Genomic DNA, 18,352 nt, shown 5'->3' with positions numbered 1-18,352 from the left:
ATGGGGTGACGTGATCAGAGATCTGCTTTCAGAGTGGCCACGCACTCAAGAAGAGCCGAGCTACTCTCAGGGATGGGGTGACGTGATCAGAGATCTGCTTTCAGAGAGGCCACGCACTCAAGAAGAGCCGAGCTACTCTCAGGGATGGGGTGACGTGATCATAGATCTGCTTTCAGAGAGGCCATGCACTCAAGAAGAGCCGAGCTACTCTCAGGGATGGGGTGACGTGATCAGAGATCTGCTTTCAGTGCGGCCATGCACTCACGAAGAGCCGAGCTTCTCTCAGGGATGGGGTGACGTGATCAGAGATCTGCTTTCAGTGCGGCCATGCACTCAAGAAGAGCCGAGCCTCTCTCAGTGATGGGGTGACGTGATCAGAGATCTGCTTTCAGTGCGGCCATGCAATCAAGAAGAGCCGAGCTACTCTCAGGGATGGGGTGACGTGATCAGAGATCTGCTTTCAGAGAGGCCATGCACTCAAGAAGAGCCGAGCTACTCTCAGGGATGGGGTGACGTGATCAGAGATCTGCTTTCAGAGAGGCCATGCACTCAAGAAGAGCCGAGCTACTCTCAGGGATGGGGTGACGTGATCAGAGATCTGCTTTCAGAGAGGCCATGCACTCAAGAAGAGCCGAGCTACTCTCAGGGATGGGGTGACGTGATCAGAGATCTGCTTTCAGAGAGGCCATGCACTCAAGAAGAGCCGAGCTTCTCTCAGGGATGGGGTGACGTGATCAGAGATCTGCTTTCAGAGAGGCCATGCACTCAAGAAGAGCCGAGCTACTCTCGAGGATGGGGTGACGTGATCAGAGATCTGCTTTCAGAGCGGCCACGCACTCAAGAAGAGCCGAGCTACTCTCAGGGATGGGGTGACGTGATCAGAGATCTGCTTTCAGAGCGGCCACGCACTCAAGAAGAGCCGAGCTACTCTCAGGGATGGGGTGACGTGATCAGAGATCTGCTTTCAGAGAGGCCATGCACTCAAGAAGAGCCGAGCTACTCTCAGGGATGGGGTGACGTGATCAGAGATCTGCTTTCAGTGCGGCCATGCACTCACGAAGAGCCGAGCTTCTCTCAGGGATGGGGTGACGTGATCAGAGATCTGCTTTCAGTGCGGCCATGCACTCAAGAAGAGCCGAGCTTCTCTCAGGGATGGGGTGACGTGATCAGAGATCTGCTTTCAGAGAGGCCACGCACTCAAGAAGAGCCGAGCTACTCTCAGGGATGGGGTGACGTGATCAGAGATCTGCTTTCAGAGTGGCCACGCACTCAAGAAGAGCCGAGCTACTCTCAGGGATGGGGTGACGTGATCAGAGATCTGCTTTCAGTGCGGCCATGCACTCACGAAGAGCCGAGCTTCTCTCAGGGATGGGGTGACGTGATCAGAGATCTGCTTTCAGAGAGGCCATGTACTCAAGAAGAGCCGAGCTACTCTCAGGGATGGGGTGACGCGATCAGAGTGCTGCACACTCAAGAACAGCCTGGAACTTTCTGGTGACAATCGCGCCTAGTGCCTTGTGGCTATTGTTGCAATAGTCAAGGTGCATAGAGATGCCCATTTGGACAAACCTCTGTGAATCTGCAGTGGATCAGGAGTAATCTACTTATGTCAAGAGTCTCAGTGACAGGAAACCAGGACTCTGAGGAGCAAATGTGTGACATGGATAACGGAAATACTCGCGTATTGTGTGGGTTATTGGTGGGACATGGAACACTGAGGTGCAGAGACATGACACTGGAGATGCTCATGCTAGACTTGGGACACCGAGGTGCTCATGAGTGACATGGGACATTGACATACTCATGTGTGGCGAGGGAGCAGTAGGCACGCGACACTGAGGATCAGAGGCGTGACTGTTGTAATATGGAGCACTGAAGGGCTCACTTGTGGTGTGGGATACTGAAGTGCTCATGTAGAACATGCGACAGTGATCAGCCCACCTTTTACATGCGACAGCGAGGTGCAGAGACATAACATGAGGTGGGTATATGTGACATGAGACGCCGAGGTTCTCAGCATGGCATGGGACACTAAGTGGCTAATGCATGAAATGGTGTACCCCTGCATGAGCAGCTCAAGTATGACATGTGACACTGTGGTGCTTATGTGCGACATGGGACACCGAAGTGCAGAGGCAGCTCTGGCATGACCTGGGACACAGAGTCCTCATATATGACATGGGACATTGAGCTGTTCATCTATGGGAGAAGGCACTGCAATGTTTACCATTTACATGGACCAGTGAGTCACAGGTCTGAAAAGGGACTGAGATGAGACATGCGCTAATGGGCTGCTCATATGTTACGCAAGGCACTGATATGCTCAAGCATGACATGGGACACTGAGCTGCACGCTCATGATAGAGACAATGAAGTGCTCACGTGTGACACAGGACATTGACCTGTACGCATGACAGTGAGGTCCTTAGGCATAACATATGACACTGAGATGCTTACGTGTGAATGGGGACACTGAACTGAATAACTTATATGTAGGGGACAAGCAAGATGCTTACACGTGATATGGGGCACTGAGTCACCCACATGGGACATTGAGGTGCACACATGAGATATACATCGACATGCTGCTCACGCTTGACATGGGACACTGAACCCCATCAAGCTCTTTTCTACCCTTCTGATTTTTGGGGTTGTATGTTTTGAGTCTTTTAGACACTGCAACAGATCCAGTGTAATCAAAGTACTTTGTGTTTGGCATTTCTCGACTCCCTTGTCAATTATGCTGCAGGGGGCTGGTCTCCTGATCTTTTGAACTTTTATATAATATTTGATCACCACCTGACAATATACCACCTCACATAATGTATTGTACAGCGCTTTTGTGAAAGCACTATAGAGGCACCATAAAAAAAAATACACACATCGGAAAATCGAGACACCCAAAATGGTTGCACCTGTGTTTGAACCCTCGAGAACCCAGGTTTTGGCGAGCTTACCCCCAGACTTGGACTTCTTGTTCCTCCTCGTCTTTTTCCTCTGGTCCAAGACTTTAAAGGCCTCGGCAGACTTCTGTAGGTTAGACACGAAGTTCTCGATGTCATCGAAGTTGTGGTTCAGCAAGTCCTAAATCAGGTATTGGGGTTGGATCAAGAGGTAGAAGAGAGAGTCAGGGTCTAGTCATCAAATGCCTTGTCCCACCCACCCATGCACATTTCAAATGTGGTTACTCCCAAATCAAGTAATCTGGCCAGTGTTGGCTGGTGGATATTATGCTGTCACATTTAGACCCAGGAAGGTTAGGAACCATTATTCTGGCTTCCTGACCTGCACATACTGTGTGATCCTTGGTAAATACTGTCTTTACCTCCCTGGGCCTTGCCTATTGATTCCATGAGTAGGGATTGTGTGAGCTTGTCTAATGGAATCAGCAGAGCTGGACTGGTCAATAGTGGATCAATATGTTGACTAATACTCACCACTTCCCTCTCGTAGCGGAGTGCTGTGGAATCCACCTGGTGAGATCCGTCCACTGAAACACAAAAAGGGATGTCAGTGGGATGTTTGTTACTGTCACATGGATGTAGTGTCACTCACTGTCCTCTATCAGGAACGTACTCACTGCAGCTACACTCATCCTCCTTCACCACCCGCCTTCCTTGCTATTATATATACCCAGAGTAGGACCCATGGTTTTCACCATCAGTTTTCCTTATTATAGTATACACTGACAGTGGGACTCATGATCAAATTTACTACAGTAGCATCCATCCATCGCCATATTTCTCTATCATGACCGTATTGTGTTTTGATGGCTATCCCAGGGTCATCTTAACAGCATTATAGGCCCCCGGGCAAAGCAGTGCACTGGTCCTGGCATACACAACCACTCACAGGAACGAAAATGTTGTGGAGAAGTAACCACTAGTTAAATTTTGCTCTGTACATAGATTAGCTTGGCCAGGGGACCCTTTGTACGTGGGGGCCAAAGGCAACGGCCCAGCGTGTCGATGCTTTAAGACGTCACTGTTCAATCCCTCAATCTTTATCAGAAATATATATACTAAGAGAAAGATTCATAGTCTATCACCATCAATGCGTATCACTCCCATGTTCACCAACCATTCAGGTGATCGAGACAACCATCAGCCTCTAACATTACAGCGGGAGAATCCCTTATCGTCATCTTCATCACCATAGTACAGAAGCACAGTAGGGCTCCGCGTTCACCACTACAATGTACAGGGACTGATCATCTCGCACCATTATGGGGATTGTTTTCACCCTCAGCAGCACTCACCATCAGCCTTTCACCGTGACTGCTGTATCCACCTGCTCTTCACCAGGAGCGCCTCCAGAAGTGAATTTTAGAGGGGGGTGGGGGTGGGCACGCCATGGACGTCAATTCACCGAAATGCCAGAGGTAACGGAAGTGAAGTCACACCCCATTGAACTCCAGTTTCACCCAAGCACACATTCACACAAATTCACACATATACTTTCACACAAAAACATACACTCATCCGCAAGCATGCACACAAACATACATTTAAAAGCATTGTTTACTTACCTCAGCTGCCATGTAAGGGCATATTCCTGCTTATTGTACTCAATACTATTAGTGTAATAAGAAATTGACAGAAAATAAAGAGAGCGTACCCCAGCTGCCACTGTGTTCCTTGCACCGAATTTGCCACATCTGAGTCCAGGGGTCGCAAAGGCAGTGCTAGGGGTAGCAAAATGCAAGCCAGGGGTTACAGCTGCGACCCCTAAATGACGTCCATGAGACACACATTGGGCCTCAGATCAAACTGGCAAGGACGCCTACAAAGGTTATATTTATGAGTCTGTGGGCATATCTATATGTGTACTTTTAGATATACTTAACACCTGTAGCGAGGTGTGGCTCACTGGTTAGAGGCGGCAGACCCGGAGGCTGAGAACGGCCCGGGACCAGGGTTCGATTCCCGACGCGGCAGGGTCGAGGACCAGGGTCAGCGGACTGATAATTCTCGCCTCGGTGCCCACTTTGGGCAGTGATCACACTCGGTAACTCTGGGCATTAAGCTTGCCTCATCGCTACAACGGCCCCCCACAGATGCCGGGGATGCCTGGCTTCACCTTGGAGATACCCAACATGGGACCATCTCACAGGGAAAGCCAGGACGGGTTCCCCAGCGGTCATTCACGCCAGGATACTCCGGTAGTAATTGAGCGCGCTATAAAACACCTTACATTTACATATAAGCAGCCGCTGCCTTGAGAACTCTCCTTGGGAACTCTGGCTTTTATACTTAAGAAGTACTCTGTCAGGATGTGATGAACTCCCCCCGCTTTTGCTTGGATGGTACGGGTATCCAAAGATATATATATACACATATACATACAAAGTCAGATGTAAAACTATTGATTAAACACCACTGCATTGCAATAAAAGGTAGGTGGACAAATTAATGTGTGTTGCAAAATGCGTTGTCTGTGGACTTTTTCTGTGTCTCCTCCTGGAACGTTCAGCATTTGTGGTGGTGGGGCCCATACAGGTTTGGGCTGGGGTACATGCCCCATATGGCCTGAATCTAGAGACGACAGTGCTCTTCACCAACCAAAATGTCAGCCCAGCACCGGGTCTGCAGTCGGTGTGAAATATTTTGCGCGTGTGTGTGTCTCTCTGAAGTTGTCTGTCTAACGAGGCTGGTCAGTCCCTGTTCTCAGTACCCGCGCTGTGACAAAGTTTCTTGTTAAACATTTATCCGCTCCTATTCCCCTGACTCTCTTTTTCCTTCCCTCCACTGTTCCATGCCCTCTCTTCCTTTACCCCCTTGCACTACTCATGAGCCTCAAGGTGCCTCTGCACTGCCAGTATCAATGCCTCTCTTTCACACATGCTCTCACACCTCATACTACTCCGGAAACATCTTTCATATCCTACTCACCACCCCAGTTCATACCCAGCCACATGAAAACCAGTCTTGACCCTGTTCCTCATAAGAATAGTCCAGCCAGAACTGCTAAGCCAGGTCTTCCCTGGACTGCAAACAAACATCCTGGGACCGGTTTTGGGGTCACACCCATCATCAGCCAGGCTAGCTTGAATCCATTAGCAAAGTGAGCAAGGGACCCACATCTGCGCATCCCCTGCCAACTAAGGGTGTACAAAGAAAACACAATAAGATGATAGACAGAGCGCTGAAACTTTTCAGACACCCTCACATTACCTCAAAATATTAAAAAACATTCCTGGAGCTACAAGTGGCTCCATTAGTTCAAGCCTTTGTTCGGTCCCAATGTTGACTCAACGGACCATTGGCAAATCACATAATCTCCATGTGCCTAAGAACAAAACAAAAAATCTGACCCTGTGTAATGTAACTGGTGCTTATGTAAAGGAGCGCTCCAATACCCTAGGGCCGAGTTTGCGCTGTATAGAACTCTGTACCAACAAATTGTACAGAGCCTGTTTCAAGACTGTAGTGATTGTCAGGCATTGGTGGGAGAGAGGTGTAGGAGAAAGATGAGATATCCTTCTACTCATGCCCGCTGCTATCTATCACTAGTGCAACAGGTGTAGTTGCATTGGCGCCAGGTGTGCAAGGTGAATACAACACATCGATTATAGGGAGCAGAATTTGTTGGTCAATTTCTGTTTTTGTTTGATGAATTTGCTCTTTGTAGGTTTCAGATTTACTGTGGATTATGAGTTACTGAAAAAGTATCCATGAAATTATCTCATAAGCCCAGACCTCCTGCGCTCAGTCCTGCCCCTCCACTCCTGAGTCATTGCCATAGAGTTTTGAAGTGGGGGTGGGGGGGTCCTACTTTAAAATATTTTGCTTTTGGGGGCCTCAGAGAAAAAAAGCTTGAAGACCTCTGGACAAGTGTTAGATGTGGTTCCTGCCTTTTGTTCTTCCTGCCACTGAAGACCCCAGGTCTTGTTTAGAAGTTTTAGAGCGGACAGGAACCTGAATAGTGGTCAATTTTTCTTATTTATTTACCCTCTCTCCTACAGATTGTGTTTCATCCTCTTTAGTGGGTCTCGTCCGAGAAGCAACATAGCATACTATACTAAAGTCAAAAAGAGATGCCACATCAAGCTGCTCACGCACGGCTACAAAGCCGAGACCAGAATACCTGAACAACAGCCTGATCTTCTACCAGCCCACCAGACACCTGTGGTCCACCTCCCTGGCCCTCGCCTATGTCCCGCACATCCATTGCACTCGAGCAGGAGGATGTTCCATCTCCCACCTTGCAGCCAAAGCCTGGAGTGACGTCCCCATCCACCTCTGAACCTCCACCTCCCTTGCCGAATTCAGGAGTGGTCTACAGACCTGGAGGTTTGAGTCGCCCCACCCACGCAGCGCCATGAATACCCCCCCGGGTTATAGGCGAGCCCTTTAACTATTGATTGATTAACTGATTGATGCTTTTGTGTACCATAAAATAACATAACATAATATAACATAACATAACTTAACATAACATGCAGAAGTTCATGTGCCAGGTGTCTAAACTCACCTACAGTCTGACCATTGAGCTGTTGTGTGGGCACCACTGGTGATATCGGTCCAGTGCGCGCCCTCTGCTGTGCTGGGCTCGTGGCCTGTGGAGTTGGCACAGGGCTTGGTTCCGGTGTGACTTGCACAATATGCCCCACCGACGGGGCCCTCTGCGGCAGCGAGTAGATGTCGTTGTTCGCTAGTATAAGCTTTGGAGGGGGTCCCACGACGGCCACAGCCTGAATTGGAGTGTAGCGGGAAGCCCCTCTCTGAAGGACATCGCTGGGGCCTACAGGCTCCTGGGACTGCTGCCTCCGTGAAGTGTAGGGGCTGTAGGAGAACGCACCAGGGAGCGTGTTGGGGGATCTGGCGGGCGACCTGTTCTGCTGCGACATTATCTCCTGGTTCATCCTAGAGGCAGAGGGATATCAGCACCAGGGGTTGGATATTGAGGCCAAGACAGGAAGGGGAAGGAAGGAGAGAAAGAGAACAGAAGAAAGAGACAATACATTCAATGGGTAATTGGTGTAAAGCGGGCCTCACGAGCAATAGGGAGATTTCTCAACAGATGACATTCCCAGAAAAGCCTGATGAACTGTGAAAGAACCAATCACATTTTCAGGCCTATTTTATTCTAAACTGGAGCGAGACCTGTTCGATGCAAAATAGAGTCACATCTCTTTTGTTTCAAACCAGTATAATATCTGTTTTATATTCGTATTCTATATTGGCCTTTTGTGTTCTGTGCTGTGGTCTAAGTTACCTTTTCTTAACTGATTCACACTTGTTTTGTTCTTCAAAAGACATAAGCGTTCCTTGATGTGCCCATTCTCACTCAAGGTCCTTTTCTGCTCTTCTCTTCACTTCATGGTCCTGAGCAGATCAAGTACCTCTTCGAGACCATGAAAACCCTCCAGGGTTTAGGCCCACATTACCATCAAACTACCCCTCACACTTTTTTTTAATTCCTAATTTCGGGTGATTTACTCTTTGCAGGAGCTTTCTCTACACAGGAGGGATGTCCTTCGCCTCAACATTCCCATCTACATTAAATTTGAATATTTCTGCACGCTTCCTCTTCCGGAACTCTTACATTTTTCGCTCGTATCTTACGTCACTGCTGCTTCTTTTAGGCAAGCAAATTAGAAGCTAATCTGGAGCACGGGGCAAAAAACTTTGCGGGGCCTCTCGCTGGTTTCTGATCCGAAGAGTAGCTCGCAATTAAGAAAACGTGCGCAAGACAAAACACTGCATTTGGCGTAATTGCAACATGAAATATGAGGTGGTTTAAATATTTAAACACATCCTGTACAAAGAGCACAGGGTCCCAAAAATGACACGGCCCGCGTTAATTAGCCCCCACGACAGCCTTGCTTTCAGGTGTCAATTACTAACAAGGGTACCCGATCGCTCCATGTCAACAGGGACACCGTACTGCAGTCAGAGTCCAGTTTTCCTAGGAACCATTCCAATCTAAAACGTCAGTCCAGTCGGTTCAGGACTCCAAGGTACACAACTGCCCAAGAATGGAATATAATGTTCCCAGGGATTTAAGTGGGATGAAAAACATGGGTGGTCTCTCAAAGGGGCGTGACCAATGTAATTAAGGGCGCGGCTTAAAAACAGTAAGCTAAAAATCTGTGCTTAGCATAGTGTGCCGCCTGACTTGTATTTGGCTGTTTCTGTCATTGCATTCAGATGTATGATACAACAAGTAACATCATACCTACGAGAAGTCAGGACTATTGGCTTTGTCAGTAGCTGTCAGTTGCATAAGATAAATAAGCAGCAACTATGGCTTGTATATAATATTGAAGAAACTTCCCCTTAAAGCCCTGGTGACAATGTTGCTGCTCCAGAGTTCCAAAAAGAGAAGGGAAATCCATAGAGAAAATGACTCTCTAAAGGATTTTCCGTACCCTAAAACACTCACCTGGCATGATGTCATGCCGTAACTTTTCCACTAGTGAGAAGTGAGCAGTGTGAGCAGCGCACATCCATGTGCCTGCTGTCACTGCAATCCAGACAAAAAATGGACCACCTGTGCCAGGGCACAAAACAGAGCCCGATAGAGACCTGCTTTGAGGACCCCTTTAAAAAACTGCTGGTGCTCAACACCGGTGAGACCCGGCTCACTTAAAGCCCTGAATGTCCTCGATGAGACAGTGATCTGGGAACTTTGAGTACCCTCTTATTTACCACCAGTTCCCCCTTCCACCTGCACTTGGCGCGACCACCTCCCTTCATGTCGAAATTCTGTCTCCTTGCGCTATCATCTCACTTTGAGCAACGTAAGCTTTCATTGGATAATATAATGTATTTTTCGTGTTACAGTTGTGGTTTGCTTCGAACTAAATATACTAACACACCTGTGACAATAATTTGTAAGCTAAAAACCCAGGCCTGCAGAAAATGTCCAGGATGACATGGAGAGTGAGGCGGCCATCCTAGCCTCCTCGTCAATTCCTCGCCGCCCATTGGGCACCTCTTGTAGCAACTGGTCTCTAAAGTCGAGGTCACGCTCTCCTGACAGCATTTCTGGCGTATTCCTCTGCTTTAGTCTACTTAGACCCCAATCTTTTTTCCTATACTCTCCTGTTTTTACGGATTTGTGTTTATGGTAAAACGTTCCAGTACCACCCGTTTAGCAGATATTTTAAAACAAATAACTAAAAAAAAGTTATGAAAAAACGGAGTTAAATCTGCTTTGTTATTAAATGGATGTCAGGTTACATTTATTTTTCTACACTATCTGTTTTATGTCTCCCAAACTCAAATGAGAAATATATTCTTTTAAAGTGAATCTGGTTGTGTCATTTTTGGTCAGATGTGTTCTAACAGAGGTCATGGGGCGTTGGCTTCTTCACAGGAGGCTGGTCTGTATTCCCGAAATATAAATGAGGTATTTTTTTATTTTTACCATGTGTTGGTCTGCTTTGTTATTGGAGTTAGATCTGTTTCATTTGAGTGAAACTTGTTTTCTATGTGTTTAGTTGTAGACTTGGGTCCATTTTGTACCAATATGAAGGCAAACAACATTTTGCTCTCTGCAGACTGGCTTGTTTTATTCTAAACGGAATTCCCACCAAGCTTGTGCCAGAACGGCTTTGTTCTGAACATGATAAAAGAGATGTGATGGGAATTATGGCAGCCTTCCATTTTATGCGGCTCGGGGAGGGTCTTATGAGTTGCATGCTCTCCTGCTAAGCTGCAACCGACAGTAAGAAGAGATCAACCAGAGGAAACCAGATGCAAACTGCTCTGACCACGATTCAAAGGGAGAAAAGCCAGACCATGTCCTCTCTTCCCAAATGTTACCTTTAAATTGTTCTTAAGTGGAGTCAGATTTCTTATTACTTTGAAGAGGAGTTACATCTCTAATAATCTAACATGAACTTAGATCTAGTCTGTTTTAGATTGGAGTAAGCCTTGTAATATCCTAAACTGAAGCGCGTCTCTTTTTCGTCAACTGGAACCAGATCTGTTTGTTCGAAGTGCGGCCAGAAGTCTCTGTGTAATGCGATTTATTTCCATCATTAAACTAGAGTAGCACCTGCATGGATCTAAATAGGAGCCAGACAGGTTTTGTTGTACACGGGCATCACTTATAGTTTGTTCCAAATTGTTGTCAGATCGGTTGTATTATAAAGTAGAGTGGTTCTGTTTAGTTATAAAATTGAGTTCGACTTTGCTATATTCTAAACTGGAGCAACACCTGTTATGTTCCTAACTGGAGTCTGCTGTTCGTGTGTTTATGAAACTGAATATTTTTGTTGTAAATTTGAGTCTGGGGGTTTTGTGCGAAATATATAGCCTGATTACGATGGCATCGCCGCGGGCACAATGTGTTGGCAGTCCTGCCGGCCCTATTACAATATGACTGCTATGCAGGTGGTCATAAAACGCCTTTTTTACTGCGGGTCCTGCTGCGGCTCAGAAAAGGTCATCAGTACAAACCACAGTAGAAAAAGGCACTTTATAGACATCCATGCAGCGTGTGCTAGGTACCATGTGATGCTTGGCACACAGTGCATGGGTGTGTGGGGAAGCACCACTTCTGCCACCCTGGCCACTTAGCTGTTGCTCACAGGGGAAGGGGCCCTGCTTGGGGCCCCCAAAGTCTGTTATGTCTGACTTTTCATGGCAGTGAGACCGCCACAAAAAGAGTCGGAAAGGGACATCCTAAGACCTATGGTGTTGCCTGCCCATGCTCTCCTCCATTGTAGGGATTAGAGTCCGACCGCCGCCCCGTCGGGCTCCTAGAGCTTGTCGGAAGTGGCGGTCTTAAGCCCCAACATTACTGCTCCGATCGCCGGTGTAGTAATCCAGCGATTGGACTAATGGCCTGGTTGTCCGGCAGACTGACACCGACGACCTGTCGGTGGCGGTCCACCCGACAATTAAAAGAGGGCCATCATTTTGATCTGTTTTTGTTATAACATGGAATGAGATCTGTTTTTATTTTAAACTAGAAGAGCATCAATTTTGCTCTAAAAACATGGATCTCTTTTGTTCTAAACTGATGACAGATCTATTTATTCTAAAAGGGATTGAATCTGTTTTTGTTTTAAACTAATTTGTTGTGAACTGGAGTGAGACCTTTATTTAGTGAAAATTGAACCCAGATACATTTTCTTTTAAACAGGAGTCAGGCCTGTTATGCTTTAAACTGAAATCAGATTGGTATTGTGCATTCTGGGTGGTGACTCTATTTCACAAATGGGGACCTGTAGGGAGTCATTTCTTCTTTGTCCTTCCCCACACTGCCTGATCTTCCCCGAGGGATCCATCCTGATCCATCTCTCACCTGAGGGCCTCTGGTCTCTTCAGGTTCTGTCCACTTTTGAGGTCCATCACAGCACTGTTGATATCCTCTTTTATCAGCTCCGCCTGGATAATGGGAGAGAGGGACACAAAAGAACAATATTTCCGCACGATCGAATATACAGCTATAAAGCAGCAGAACAGGCAGGGAACAAGCAGGTAGGGCTTGTCTAGTCTATGTCTGTAGGAGCCCCGGGGCCTGGAAGCAAGTCTGGAGAAGGGAGGTATGCACTGCTACAAAGCCCCTGGCACTCAGGTCAGTACCTCTATATGAAAAGAGACTCTTTTTTAAGGTCTTAGAGCCCAACGTAGCAGGCTCTACAAACCATTAAAGGCCCGCTCCAACGTTCAGCGCATGCTTTTAATGGCCGGTAGAGCCCGCTATGGAGGGCTCTAAGGCAATTCGAACATTCTGCCCTCTAGGAGTGGAATGTTCTTATTTGTAAAAGGAAAGCCTCATGGAGCTCGAGAGGTTAAATTCAACTCGGGCTCGCTTAGGCCTTTGTTAAATATTGGAAAGTTGATGCTCCTGGCTTCTACCGGCCATAAGAAGCCCGGAGCACCCCACTGTTTTCGATGGCCCTCCCAACATTCCAATGTTCTAATCATTGTTAATGTTATCCCCCTACACTACAATCCTTCTCCTGTGCTTGCCGTCTTCCTAGTGGTATAATTCATCAACCCAGGAAACAAGAGGATCTTCTCGCTAGTGTCCTCCCTCAGACATTGTGTGAAGTTACGATCGCCTGAGCTATGGATTGACTGGTATCTTTGGTGTGAAGGGCGTTTACCTGATGATCTGGGACTACAATTGTTTTAATAGCTGGTTGGGTGCAAATGAGATGGTGCTAGCGGCTGTACCTTCAAAGAATGCTGCGGCTGGGGTGTGATGGATTGCCAACAAGAGTCAACCATTGAATTTAGCTCACACCCATTTCCATATCTCATACAATATCTGCTTCCAAACGCACCACTGCGAGCTAGCCATTTGCATGGGTGACTGTGGGGATAGCTCACTACAGCACAATCCGTTTCATGTCTAACTAAGATCTTTTAAAATATTTTTTACTTTAGTCATGCTACTAAAGCGTGTGTCTGCTGAATGAGCCATTAGCTTGTTAAGAGAAAGACAGTGGGTTGGTGATCACGTGTGATTTTGAATCCCTATATCTGAAGGCCATGATCCCTGAAGGCAGCCCATCGAACATTTGACCTTTGGGTTAGTGGTCAACCTACCTTTTTGGGGCAGAGTCATTCATATATCAGACACACCTGCACCTATGATAGGACATAATTTATCTGAGTACTAACGACCGTCCAGAGCGGCTGACCTCTCTGGAGCTTTCCCCATAGGCCAGACATCCTCCCCCTTCCAATTTCACAGAGATGGACCCTCTTCCCCCCTTCCCAACAGATACATCTTCCACTTCTCTCACCCCCACTTGGTCACACTGGAAAAAGTGCACATCAGGCTGCGGCTGGTAGTGGTCTTGGCACACGAGGACCAGAAGGGAGCGCGGCCGCCCGGCCGGCAGGACGGTTTCGCAGCGCTGGATTGCCGACAGCGAGTACTCTTCCAGCTCGTCCTGTGGTAAGAATAATAATAAGAATATTCACTAATTACACATAGCACACCTCAAAACTGAACAGTCCATGGCGCATAGTAAATACAGAATATATCATCTGTGGCTGTGAGTTACACTTTCAAACCTCGAATACCATTGAGGTGCGATGGTGACACTGTTGAACCACAAGAAGCTACTGTTTATTTTTTGTTTTACATAGCTTTAATATTCATTGGACTTAGACTATCGTTTTGTTTTCCATTGGAACATGTTTATTAACACCAGTTTATGGAAACGAATACCATTTTTTTATAATACAGTAATAAATCTTAAAGGGTACACATAATATGTCTATATTTTGGTAAAAGAATCAGGGGGTAGGGTTCTTCCGGGTAGTAAAGACCTGGGGCCTTATTTTGATAGTAGTCGGTGATCCGACCACCGATTTAGGATGTGACCACTGGGGTGGCGGTCGGAAAGTGCCCCTTTACACGGCGGCCCAGGAAAAGCTGCAGCACAAGCAGCAGTGTAAAGGAGTACGTCCTTGCACCGTGTGCCAGGTGCATATCGGAAAGAGACAGGGCCGTTTCTACCATTAGGCAAGACTAGGCGGTTGCCTGGGGCGGCAAAAGAACTAGGGCGGCAGAAGGGAGAATTTCTTTTTATTTGAACCTATGAAAGTAAAGAGCTGCTTGCCGCTGCTGAGTACGTTACACGTACGAAACTCACTTTCGCGCCACCAGCCTTCCACCAGATCACACAGGAAGAGCCTCTAGGATTCATCAGGGAAAGTGCAGCCATCCGAGCCGCGATGTGCTGCGTAGTGCTTGAACTATTCGTCGTCATGCTCAAAGCCAAAGTCAGCGATTGTAAAAGCGTGCTGCGGATGCGTTCGCACATGAAAGTTCATTGTAAAGGTCAATGACAGTTTTAGGAGCAGGAGCCAGTTTGGGTGCCTCTTGCCTGCCGTCCCTTTCCTGACTTCTGGGAGTAAAGAGCTCTTGGAGATCGAGCAGTGTTCCCTGCACGCTCTGACTGGCACTCATCTAGTTTAAGGTGGCCTGGACTTGACTGCCAGACTGTAGGTGGCTGCTGAAATGAAGGCTTTGTGGCGAGAATGCGCTCTTGTTTGGAATGAGGAAAGTACGTGTGACGCAGACCCCGATCATTTTGCTTTAGGATTTCAGAATTGGACTGCCCAGGGAGAGAGATGGAATGGCGTGTGCACATGTTTAGGGGATGTGTGTGTGTGTGTGTGGGGGGGGGGGGGGGGGGGGGGGGGGTCAGGCTCTCTTCTTGCCTTTTGTGTGAAGATGGAAAAAGGAGGCGATAACAGCCACAGCAACAAAAGCTACTGATGTTTAATATCAAAAAGAGTTCTTATTAATCCATTGTCTCTGGACATCAGCCTCTGCTTCTTGCAAGGAAACACATGACGCATTTTTAATGTTTCTAAACACACGATTCTGCATCAAACCGAGTGCCCACAGAGAGCTGAGTGTTGATTTGTTTATGTGTCCTGTCACTTACGCTGCAGGGGGGGAGGGTGTTGAAGCCCTTTAAGCCCTATGGGCGTTGCGCACCTTACCTAAGAGCTGTCCAGAAGGTCACATGTGCGCCACACTGACCTGCAGGGCTCTCATGGCGCTCAAAAAACAATCCTCCACTTGCAAGCGGGGGTTGATGAGCTCTCCCAAGGAAGGGCTACAATAAAACAAACTAACACTCCAGAGGCCCCCAGGACCATTCCCTGCTCACCTCCCATCCTAATACTTTACACTGCCCCTGGGGGTGCTTCCACTGTGTGATTCTGGGCAAATCACTTAATCTTCCCGTGCCTAAAAATTAATGTGTCCGTCTGTAACGCAACTGGTGCTCATGTAAAGCGCTCCGATGCCTTCAGGTGGAGTTTGCGCTATATAAAACAGCAAGAAAATACTTGGTAGGGGGCCTCGTGCTGCTTTTGGGGTGCATTGAATCAGATGACATAGTAAAATAACAAAGAGCACTGCATAAGAGGCTTTTCTCGTCACCATAAATTCATAAACAGCCTCTGAAGACGTATAACTAGTAGGCACTATACAGCGCTATATAGGAAGCTGTGTGTGTTCCGCGGTGCGCAGTGTGCCTACATGAGACAGTGGAGACTGGGAGGGATTTATGAGGCCAGGATTCAGGCCCTCACCCAGGACCATATATGTGGGACGACGAGGCCGCACAAGGGCGTCACAGGGGGAAGTCCTCGAGGGAGCAGAGCAGGAACACAAAACTGAAAGACAACACACCGCACTCTCCAACATGCAGCAGTCATGAGTGACGACCCCTCAACGAGGAGTGAGGAGTGAGGCAAGACAGAAGCTGGCAGAGTGCGGCTGCATCAAGGCAGAGGCCTCGTCCTGGGCCGAGGTCTAGAAAACATTAAAAAGAAGCACTTCGAGAATCTGTTCACGGTCACCTACCAAGGGTCACAGGTCAGCTGCACCTGGGATAGTTCAGGAGCACCTCCTGTAAGGAAGGCTAAGGGACCCCTAAGGGACGAGGCTCGGGTAGGATTGAGCACACAAGCATTTTTAATGTGTGCATGAATTAATGGATGAATGAGTTGAATGAGTGCAATGTGTCTGCTGGAACAGGTATAGTTGGAAGAATTAAAGTAAGCTAGAGTGCCTTTACGAGGGGTCGCATAAGACCATGTTACAATAGTAATTACCGCACTAATACTGTTCTTCCTTCTACCAAATTCGCAAACATTTATTTTGCACCAGTGCATGCATGGGAACAACGCGAATGGCCAGAATGCGAGAAGCCCCTGTTTGCGGCATTTGTTTTTTGCCCTGAATTTTAGCACGCAATTTAGCACCAAGTGCCGGTTTTGCAGAATTGCTCCTAATTTTGCATTTTCCCAAAAGTTCCCTATAGTATGCAGATACAAAATCTGCAATTTTTCGTAAAGGTAACCCAATCTTTCCTCAGCTGACAAAATTAACACTACTGAGTTGGGTTATATTACTAATTATCTGCAGCGAGGGGCTGTTGCAAAAAGCATTGCAAAGAAAAAAAACTGTTGAAAGAAGAGTGGTTTTCTTTATAATGTCGTTCGACATCACAGAATGTTTATTTTTTTTTCGTTAGTGACCTCCAACGTGTCTCCTCCTAGAAGTGTCAATTGGTAGGCACTTTATTAGGGCAATAAATGTTTTTTGCTTTTGATTGGGGGGATTGCTGGCAGTAGGCAAAAATAATATTGCATTTCGTATGTGGGCGTTTCATGTCTACATGCATGCTTGGCGGAAGCTTAAGTTGCTTCTGGTTTTGAAAACGAGTTGCACTTGACGCTTCAGTGGTATTTAAACACAAGGCTCCATTGGGCATCCGTGTACATAGTTCTGGGAGTGTATGGCTACCATAACGGTCTGGCCTGGGCCTTTCGTTAAGGTCGTTTGCAGGACTGACGGTTGTGATCGTGTTTCCTGATAGTAAATGACAGTAACATAGAAGGGTTCGGCAGTAGAGGGTGTGCCTCTCTAGCCTGGATGACAGGGGGAGAGAGTGATGGTAGTTAAAGAGAGGGGGCAGCATTTTTCAATTCTTGCCTAGGGCGACAAAACACCTAGAAACGGCCCTGGAAAGGGACATCGTAATACCGATGGCAGAGCCGGCGCGTATCACTGATACTGTCGGAGGCGACGGTCTTCTGGCAGTTTAGGGTCCGACCGCATGGAATGTAATCCGATTGTTGGACGGACTGCCACTTTTGGTGGCGGTCCGACCAACATCATAATCAGGCCCCTAGGGTTAATGTTTTGAAGCCTGACTTGACGGTATGGAGGTCTGGAGATGTTTGTGTTCAGAGGCCAGTCACAGCTCAGCCAGGGACGAACCCTGAACACAAAGGGACCACCTGCTGCATAATTTAATTCACTACCATCTACAAATTGTGCCAAATTTCCCTCCACCCAGGACACTATCTTAGCAAAGCAAGTTCTACCTGATGTATACTTAACAAAACCAACGCAAATATTTGTTAATAATGCATTTCCGTACCTACCGTGTGCCACATATTTTTTATGAACCATTGAGTGTGTGCTAGTACTGAATGCTGAATGGGTAGCAATCATTTAATTTCAAAGTGTAAAATGAACATTTTTGGCACACAGTTTTTTTAAAGTCCTTACCTATATTTGGAGACAACCAGATCTAACTTAAGATAAGGTAAGTTGAAACCGAATATGTGAACTTTGGCGAGGTTCCAGGCCAGCCGAATACCTGTTGTAAGCCAGGCGTTGTTACACCCTTACAGGAAACCAGTCAATCAAGTTGTGTAAGTTACAGCGTTTTATCTGAATGCGCAGTCTGAGGTAATGAGGGTGGGGTGGAGCGAGAGACTGGTAAATGGAAGACCTTGGCTCCTGGCACGACAAACAAGGTTAGCAGGAGTGGCCCCCTTATCTTTGGGTGGTTCCCGACTGTCCCTGCAATCCTATCTGGTCCCTGCCCAACTCCTACCTT

The 18,352-nt window shown here is 47.2% G+C and overlaps 1 protein-coding gene across 1 annotated transcript in view; it reads right to left on the bottom strand.

Annotated features, from left to right (window-relative positions):
- EPS8L1 (EPS8 signaling adaptor L1) overlaps nt 1–18,352 on the bottom strand; it is a 215,434-nt gene that overhangs the window by 46,392 nt on the left and 150,690 nt on the right. The window contains exons 6-10 of the mRNA XM_086930318.1: nt 13,715–13,864; nt 12,262–12,344; nt 7,474–7,865; nt 3,438–3,490; nt 2,958–3,084 (exon numbers count right to left, since the gene is read on the bottom strand). Of these exons, the coding sequence (XP_086786444.1) occupies nt 2,958–3,084; nt 3,438–3,490; nt 7,474–7,865; nt 12,262–12,344; nt 13,715–13,864 (805 nt within the window). The remainder of the gene's footprint in view (nt 1–2,957; nt 3,085–3,437; nt 3,491–7,473; nt 7,866–12,261; nt 12,345–13,714; nt 13,865–18,352) is intronic.

The sequence above is a fragment of the Lissotriton vulgaris genome, chromosome 7 (genome assembly GCF_964263255.1).
Source record: "Lissotriton vulgaris chromosome 7, aLisVul1.2, whole genome shotgun sequence".
Taxonomy (NCBI): domain Eukaryota; kingdom Metazoa; phylum Chordata; class Amphibia; order Caudata; family Salamandridae; genus Lissotriton; species Lissotriton vulgaris.
The sequence above is the reverse complement of the archived record's forward strand: the minus strand, read 5'-3'. Positions and strand labels throughout refer to the sequence as shown.